Source organism: Squalius cephalus, assembly GCF_949319135.1.
Source record: "Squalius cephalus genome assembly, chromosome: 19".
In the NCBI taxonomy this organism is placed as follows: domain Eukaryota; kingdom Metazoa; phylum Chordata; class Actinopteri; order Cypriniformes; family Leuciscidae; genus Squalius; species Squalius cephalus.
Window position 1 is genome coordinate 7310486 of NC_137140.1, and position 9453 is coordinate 7319938.

At 37.2% G+C, this 9453-nt stretch overlaps 1 protein-coding gene across 1 annotated transcript; it reads right to left on the minus strand.

Annotated features, from left to right (window-relative positions):
- Window positions 1-408: 408 nt before the first annotated feature.
- slc16a9b (solute carrier family 16 member 9b) lies at window positions 409-9210 on the minus strand. The gene is made up of 6 exons (XM_079851688.1): window positions 8593-9210; window positions 7387-7606; window positions 6769-6912; window positions 5822-5917; window positions 2981-3817; window positions 409-1599 (listed from the first exon to the last, which is right to left on the minus strand). Exons 2-6 carry the CDS (start codon window positions 7589-7591, stop codon window positions 1415-1417), a joined length of 1467 nt encoding a protein of 488 aa, XP_079707814.1. The 5' UTR covers window positions 7592-7606; window positions 8593-9210; the 3' UTR covers window positions 409-1414.
- Window positions 9211-9453: the final 243 nt, after the last annotated feature.

The following is a 9453-nucleotide window of genomic DNA, read 5'->3' on the forward strand; positions in this document are numbered from 1 at the left end:
TGTTGCGTTTATAATTTTGTTCAGTGTAGATAAATCTGGGAATCAGTCTAGTGTTTGGTTTCAACTTGTGTTGAACAATATTCTATTCTAGGTTATGCAGAGAACACAACTTCGATTTGATTACCTACTGTATATAAGCATCAACAACTATTTGTATCATCATTTTACAACCTTTATCAAAACCTGCCGGCAAACAAACACTGGTGACTGGATAAATGGACCTCTGATTGCATTCACTATGGTTACTGTTTCCATGGAGATGACAAGGCCACCTCTCATGGCAAGTCTAATGAAACCCAGTGCAAATCTTTACAGTAGGCTAGGCATTGTTTGCATTTTGCGTGAATAGGCCATGACTAGTGTTGAAAAAATAGGCTGTTAAAAAAGAAAACTGGCTATAAAGCAAGCAACAATTATATCATCAATACTTTAATTATAAAAAACATACAAATGCAAATAAAACAATAAAATAAACAAATAATAATGGCACTACATCTAAAGGTGCCATAACCAGAAAGATTCCTGTAATCGTTTTTTACAGTGGTGGAGCAAATATATACCCATGTGTCCTATTCCACTTTACACTGTTCCTTGAATATTAAAAACATATTTCAAGTAACAATGTCTTTCCACGATAAAAAAAAACTAAACAAGAAAGCAGTACAAATACAAACATACACAGCCTATTGCAAAATGTGTAAAACAGTCAATAAGAGCTGGTATTTTAAAAAGTATACAAATAAAGAAATTAAAAGATGGCTAAACTGCTATAAAACAACCTGACAGCATTTTCACAGATACGTATTCCTTAATAGCATGTGGTTTTAAATCAACTACAGACAACAGTCTGTCACTAAGAAATCCTTTTTTTTTTTTTTCATAAAAAACAAGGCATAAACATAAAAGCAACAAATCAAACACAATAAATAACTCAACAACAATCATAACTTTGGTACAGCACAAGACATTGATTATCACCCGTCCAAATACTGAAGAATGTTTTTCAGATTGTGGAATATTAATCAAATACAAAAATTAGTGTAGTGAAGTCTTGTACGTCTATAGAAAGAAAGACAAAAACAGTCATCTCATGAAACTTGAGATGTTTGAAAACATTGTTTCTCTAAAATCGGTGACACGTGGGACTGAAGACTCCCATCTCTATTTACTCCGATCCGTACAGTAAACAAAACAAATCTAAAAGAAAGTCTAAAAGAGTGTTCTGAATGCAGGACCAGAGCCTCCTAAAACAAGGCCACAAGTCTAAGCACGATCCTTTCTTCATTTTCTAGAATTCTTCAGCGTAACATGCTGAGTAAAAACATCCAGCTGACATGTTCAGCGGCTTCAGCTTTTTTGTTATTACAGTGTGAGAATTCATCTTCTGTACAGCAGTTAATCTTGTATTTATGCTTCAGGCCACTGTTGCCACTTTGTTATAGTCATTAGTGTATTCCGTGTCTGGCGTATTGGTTTCATCCTGGTTCTTGTTCCAACAGGACAAAGCCGAGAGAAAAAGGCCAGCTCCTCCCAGCAGCACGAAGCTCCCGCTGAAGTAGAACGCCAGGTCGTAGGAGTGCATCCAGTCGTAAATCCAGCCTGGAGTGAGAAACCAAACAAGTGGCAGAGTTACATGCTGGATCTCACCACACAGGTAAACCTGCTGACTCTTTACTCTTGGCACATTTACAACTTAATCAAGAATTAATTTACAACTTAATCAAGAATGATCATTTATGAAAGTATAATTATATGGAATCAAATTCAAACAGCTAATCATAAAAATGTTTCAATGTCACCTGGGTCAGTGAAAAAAAAAGTGTCCAAAATAAAGGATTATAATCTTTTAAAAATCTAGTTTAAAACGCATCTTGGAAATGTACTCTTTGTATTTATGTTGGTATCATGTGTTCAAGTGTTTCATAAAAAAAAAAAAACCTTTACATTTAATGACAAATACATCTAAATCATTATATATATATATATATATATATATATATATATATATATATATATATATATATATGCTACATGACTAGAGAAAACAAGACAAAGAAAAAGCGCTGTGGCGTTCCCTTTTGGCAAGAACATCAACATTCATAATGCACTTTGATTTTGGTGCCGCTCCAACTGTTGATCTGACTGTCCGTTGGCGGGGATACAAAAATGTGGAGGTTTGATGCGGAAGTTTCAAAATCATGCGCTCTAAAATGTCATGTGGTGTAACCATCAAAGTAAAAGCAATATCATATTTTCCTTACAACTTAAATACATGTGATTTCACACATCTTAATCTTTCTTTTAAATTAAGTTATTAAATGATGCATGTTTTGCTGACAAATAAACAGACCTATCTTTGTGTAATAGGTAACAGAGAAGTTAATTTACATATACTACTGACATCGTAACGATACAAAGCTGGTTGAAAATCAGAGAACCTATCCTTTAATTCGGAAATTAAAGACATCTTCATTATAGAAGAGTTGTATTGCATATTTGAATTGCAATTTTCATGTAGTATTGGATAAACAAATAGAACCTGGCAAAAAAGGAATGTCATTGACCCACCTATATAAATGTATTCATATATATTTAATTAATTAACTTTAATTTTACGTAGTATAGTGAAAAAACACATAATTTCCCAAAATGGTCTAATTTATGCCAAAGTCTTCCAAATAAATCTTTATGCCCAAGTCATTCCAATTCAGCATCCTGTGATTTATGTGACCAATTCCCACTGATGAATTGAAAAGAAGTGGATTCTTATATTCTATTTTTTCCAACTTCTGGTTTGTACTTAATCATTTGCTAATAACTGAAGTGAACTTCCAATTCAAAATCCCACTGATGAACTGAAAAGAAAAATTCAGATTTTGGCCAATCTCTGGTCCGTACTAATTAATTTGTGAATTAAGTTCATTTTAAAGGCTTGCATAGCGTCTGAACTAAAATCATGGCAACAAGTAAAAAAAATTACCTGCGACAGGTGGTCCAAGCATTATACTAAATCCACCAAAGAACATCAAGATCCCATATGCCTCGGTCAGACGATCCATTCCCACAACCTTAGTGGTCATGTAGGGTACGACGGACCAGTTTCCAGAAAAGAAGCCCAGCACCGCTGAGATGACCTGCAGCCCAGTGTAGTTCTTGGTGACGGGGATAATGAGAAGAGCCACCCCTGAGCCCAGCAGGGTGAAGCTGTACAGAAAGATGCTGTTCATCCAGCGGATATCCATCGTGATGCCCAGCAACAGCTTCCCCACTCCTGCAGCAATGGACATGATGGAGACCAGCGGGATGGTGCTGATGCCATCGACCAGACCCTCTCTCTGGGCCAAATCCTCCAGGAAGAGAAGAGGAGTGTACGCACCCAGGCAATACGCAAACAGAGACACGCACATGGCCGAGAAGACCCTGTTCTGAAGCAGTTCCCCTGTCGACTTCAAGTATTCTAAGTACTCCTTCTGTTTCTTCTTCATGAGCCGCACCAACACAACATAACTCAGGAGGGTCTTCTCGTACGGTGGAGGCTCTTTCGTCTCTCCGGTGACGAGAACGTTGACGGACTGGTTTTTCTTGATGCGGTCCTCCACGACAGGGCTCTTTTCCAGAACCTTTTCCTCTGCCTTCTCGACCAGCGCTGCTCTCTGTTTCAGGTAGTAGGCCGGCAGGTGCAGTGGTCTCATGAGTCCAGCACAGGCGATGATGTTTAGTGCAAAACAGCCAATTAGCAAAAGGCAGCCGTCGAGTCCAAAGAGTGCAATGAACTCATTCTGTGCTGTAGCGTAGAGAAAACCTCCAATACTTGTACCTGGAAACATGAGAAGGATTGAATTGGCTTACTTTAATTGGATATGGATGTTATTAGTACTATGGCTGCATGATTAATTGAAGTAAAACCGAAATTGTGAGATGGCTTAGTGCGAGTATCAAATTGCAAAGGCTGCGACTTAAGTAATCCCTCTGGTGCTCTTTGGTCATTTTTGAATGAATGTTTTTTTTTTTTACTTCACTGGAATGGTACGAAATTTGGTAAAGGTTTTGGCACTTGCTATGTGAACACACACACACACAAAAATTGTGGACATGATTCGAAAAGGTTAAATGGCCCTGTAAAAAATTGTCACACTTGTGCTCCTCGCGGTCAAAAATATCTAGTGAAAAATGTTGGTACTGGAGCCAAACAAAATCTTACTGAAAGTGAATTTTATATCAAGATATAAAGCTCAAATTTAAACTTTTTTAGATTTATGGCTTGATTTTCTTGCAGATTTAGAGTAAAATGTGATTTAGAAAATATATTTCATATAAAAATTGAAAATAGTATCTTTGTGCATTTTGTATATAACAATACACGTCAAATTCTGTTACTTTTTTTAAATTCACTTTTTTAAACTTTTTTTTCACTTCAGCAATAATCTGCCAAGTGTCGTCTTTGAAAAGAGATCGTACTCTTCTGTGCTCTAAAGCATTTAAGATTTACGACAGTTTAAGTTGGAAATTTAACTTTCAGGTCTATGCTCAAAAAGTTAATAAATGGATTATAAATACAGCGTAAATATAATGTAGTATACAAAAAATCTCCTAAAAATACAAAATATTAAATAAAAAACATCAAACTAAAATATAGTACATTCATTTCATTGACAAAAAAAAACAAACAAAAAATTTTTGACCGACACGCGAAGAGCACCAGAGGGTTAGAGTTTCCTAATTTTGTTTTGAAGGTCTCCTAAAATGGGTTTACATGCAAACTAGGTTTCTCAAAATAAACATGGCATCATCACCTCTTTTCACACAGGAGAAAACCCCCTCTAAACCCCGCCTTTCCGAGAGCCTATGCTGCTCTGATTGGTCAGATGGCCCAGTCTGTTATGATTGGTCGACAGCTTACAGCGTGTGTCGGACACCAAACGGCCATTACCATATCTGAATTTCAGCTCCAGAGGCTTCCTCAGCACTTGGTGCACAGTGATAAAAAAGAGTAACAATGGCGTTGGTGGATTTCCTTTCGCAGCTCAGAAAATAGCGTCTTCTCGAATTTTAGACAACATGAACCAAACTCTTCCAGGCCTCAGCTACAACTACAGTGTTTGAGGGCGGGTCAAAGTAGATGTTTTTTTGTGAGCAGCCACTAAAGCTAGGCTGGCATTTTGCTGATTTGTCACAAACGTCTGTAGGTTCGTGCAGGAAGCAAGACTGAAATTACAGTTGACTCGTTCCAGGCAGTTCAGAATAGGTTCTTTCTTTTGGGAGACAATAACTCCATTTATCGTTCACTTTGATCTTAGAAAGCAGGGCACTCTGTTCTTACATGTCAGCAGCTCATTATTATTCAGAGAAACTGCTGATCTTTGCATGGGAACGCAACATTGCAATGATAAGTGCTTATCAACAATAGAGAATATATGGCCAAATTGTGCAGGCCTGCAAACCTGGAATATTTTTCACATTTTATATCATAATCGCATTTCTTATTAGAAAAATCACAATACGATTTTTCCCCCAAATCATGCAGCCCTAATAAGTACTTTTTACACATTTTAGAAAAATAGTAGTCATGAAAACTATTTTTTATATATTCCTTTTTTTTAAAAACAGCATTGAAGGAGTTCACGTGCTACATATTTCCCCATCCGATCCTACTCATCCATTTGTAATAAATAAATAATTAAATTAATAAAATGTCAGCTTTGAGTAGAAATTTATATTCATGCTTTGAGATAAAAATGTTTTTAAAATGATGAGAAACATAAATTTAGTCAAGTGTGTCTAAACATTGTATCATTTTCAACTGATGATATATTTAGCCTACCTGTTGTAATAATGCCGAGAGCAAGACCGCGTCTCTTGTCAAAATACTGGCAAGTGATGGTTACAGTAGCAGCATAAATAAGTCCACAGCCTAGTCCTGTATAATAAAAGTGTGAGGTTAAAGAAAAGTTCACCCTCTCATTTAATCTTCATTATAATCAACTATAATAAAGGCAAACAGATTTGTGTTGCTATCCAAGAAAAGGGGGCTTGAGCACAAGACCATACTCAAACTCTAAATATCCCCCTAAACTACAGAATAATTGAAGGGGTAGTTCACCCAAAAATGATTAATTACCAACCCTCATGTCGTTCCAAACCCTTAAGACTTTTGTTCATCTTCGGAACACAAATGAAGATCTTGTTGATGAAATCTGAGAGCTTGGTTTTGAAACTGGTTCTCGCACGTCAAGGGAACATTTGACCTTCCGTTTACCACAACTGATGTGTGAGTTGATGAATATTTAAATGTCTAAATTCAATCTGTTCATCATATAAAGCGATCGAGTCTCTTCAGAAAATTTGGACTAAACCGCTCAATTCATATGGATTAGTTTTACGATCACTGTATGAACCTTTTGAAGCGTCAAAGTGGTAGTTGCGTGGACTGCCAATGAAGGGACAGAAAACTCTCAGATTTCATCAAAAATATCTTCATTTGTGTTCTGAAGATGAACGAAAGTCATACAGGTTTGAAACGACATGAAGGTGAGTAATTAATAACAGAATTTTCATTTTTGCGTGAACTACCCCTTTAAGTTAATAATACTTATAGATATAATAGATATAAAAATAGGATTTAATATGCCAATAAATATGGCGACTTTTTAATGTTTTAATACATTTTGAGCAAATATTGTGAAAATAAGCACATTTAATTTTAGCAACATTTTCTGCATTATATCGTCCATCGGCCCACATTCAGACTTTGAAATGTGAGATACTTACCAACAACTATCCCATAGGAAAATATGAGAAACTGAACATTGGGTGCAAAAGCGCTCAGCATAAGCCCTCCGGAGACCATGACCCCGCTGAAGATGGTTACGGGCCTGGCCCCGAAGTTCACAACACAGGCACTGCAGATGGGACCTGTGCAAAAGGACAAAAGCATCACCTTATTAGAGAATGGGAAACTCAAAATAGAAATACAATCAATAACTGCTTAAAAAAAAATCGGATGTAAGCCGGGGCATTTAACTAGGCAGATTTTGATTGACTTATGAAAGCACAAGACATGACATCAAATGTCCCACTGACACAAACCGAAAATCATTAGTCACAACTGTAGCCCTATTGATTTGACACGCTGCTCTTTATTTTATATTGATAAACAAGTTTCATAATGAAAAACAAGGTCAAAGACTTTTCATTTAATAATTGCTCAGTATTTATAGTTTGAAGCTGAATTATGATCATATGGAGTTGGAAAGCATAGTCATTAGACTCATTGTGGTTAGTTATGTTTATGTTTACCATGGTATATTTACCCGGAACAAAGGGGATGCAATATGCAGGGTAGATTTATTAAGCATAAAGTATCTCGTTTCAATGTTGAAAACTTACTAGCGATGAGTCCGACCCCAGACACGAGAGAGCCGACCCACGCTGTTGTGCCTTTGCCATCCTGGAAGGTGTTCAGCCATTCCGGGTAAAGCACCCCCACGGACTGAGGCGAGCCGTAGGCCAGGAGCTGACCCATGAAAGAGGCAACCACAATGGCCCAACCCCATCCACCATCCGGGGCTTGTTTTGTGTTCCCTGCGCTCATGTTTACACTGGGTTCCTGTGGTGAAAAACACATTTAAAGACATTGTTCAGACAAATAAATGACATTTCATTTCTTTCACACACACACACACACACACGTTATCATGTTTATGGGGACTTTCCATAGACATGATTTTTATACTGTATATAAACTGTACATTCTTTCCCCTTACACTAACCCTACCCATAAACCTTACCATCACAGAATTTGTACATTTTCAAAAAACATAGGCTAATTTAATATGATTTATAAGATGTTGGTCATGGGGACCGAATAAATCCCCACAAGGATTTCGGATATTGCCATCTTCCCCATATTGAAGGGTTTACCAGGCAGCACAATTATTAATTTATCTGATTTTATTCGTGGAGGAACATATCTTGCATTCCAACCTCAACTCAACTTAACTTAACTTACATAAAGAACAAACCCAAAGAACAAGGTGTGCGGAATGCGCGTAAAAGCAGCGCACGGACGCAGAGTTCAGGAGCGCGCACGGTTGCAGCTGTGCGCTCATCCGCGCTCCTGAACTCTTGTCAAGTCAAGTCTATTTATACAGCGCTTTATACAATACACAGATAGTTTCAAAACAGCTTTACAGCCATAGCAGGAAAATGATGCATTTGGCTGTTGTTCAGTTCAGTGTCGATTCAGTTCCGTTGTAAAGATCATCAGTAATTAAACGAGTTCATCTATAATGCAATTCTGCAAAAAATGATGTCACCGTCCAACTCAGTTCAGTTCTCATAGAACAGTACAGTAATACTGATGAATATTAAGCCTATGTTTTTGTTTATTCGTTTCACATAAATGCAATTCAAACTGTTGTGAATACTATCAACGTAATGAAAACAACAATGAAAAACGTAGGCTATAGGTTTCATTTAAAGCTGAAAACCTGTTTGCTTTTTGTGACGTGAATATCCAATATATTAAAGAATAGTACTATTAAAAACATTATAACGTCTCACTAAGAGATTGAAAGTAAAAGCTTAACCTACCCCAACCGCGAAATGATGATGATTTCCGTGGTAAATTCAGTTCAGGATGTTGAACTGGCTCTTTGGACAATCCGGTGTTATGATTTTAAATGTCATATCATATCATTGTGTCATAATGTGAGATGACCGCTGTGAATGACTGTGGATGTGTTGGTCTGCAACATCCCGGTCTGTCTTCATCATTGTGCGGTGTGTTCTGCAAGAGCTCCAGCTTTTGTTGCCAGGCGTTTAAACCGGTTTGAAGCTGTTCTCGCTGGCCCAGCTGCACATTTCGATGCTCTAACTTCCTTTCTTATTCTGTGACAATAAACACAGCACGGCTGCAGTCAACCCGACATTGACCAATTCCCCTTAACACTTAAACGATTACTTTTCGCCACTGTTGAAATGATAAACACCATTATATATTTACAGGAAGCATCCGCTGTGTGACACCGAAGGTAGAATGGGTAACGTTAGTTTTCCTGTGACATGGACAATGTATATAGACTGCGTTCATGGAATTTGCTTCATTTGACAAGTTTCATTTGAATTCTTACAGTAGAATAAATTGTAAACACATGCCACGTGCATCTATGTGTATGTGCGACGCAGTTCCAGTCCGAACCGGTTGATGATGACAATACAGCCCTGACACGTGTTATCGGGATCATCTGCCTCCTTTCACGTCTTAAAGGGACCATAGTCTACACTCCAGAAGCGTATGTTATAACTACACTTATGTGTCATTTAAAAAACAACAACTGTCCTTTAAAATGAAAGCTCACCCCAAAATGATTTTGAAATTATACAAAATGTATTTACTATTCACCCTTAACCAACAAGATAACTAGAAGTCTCTATGCTCATTACGCCTGCAAT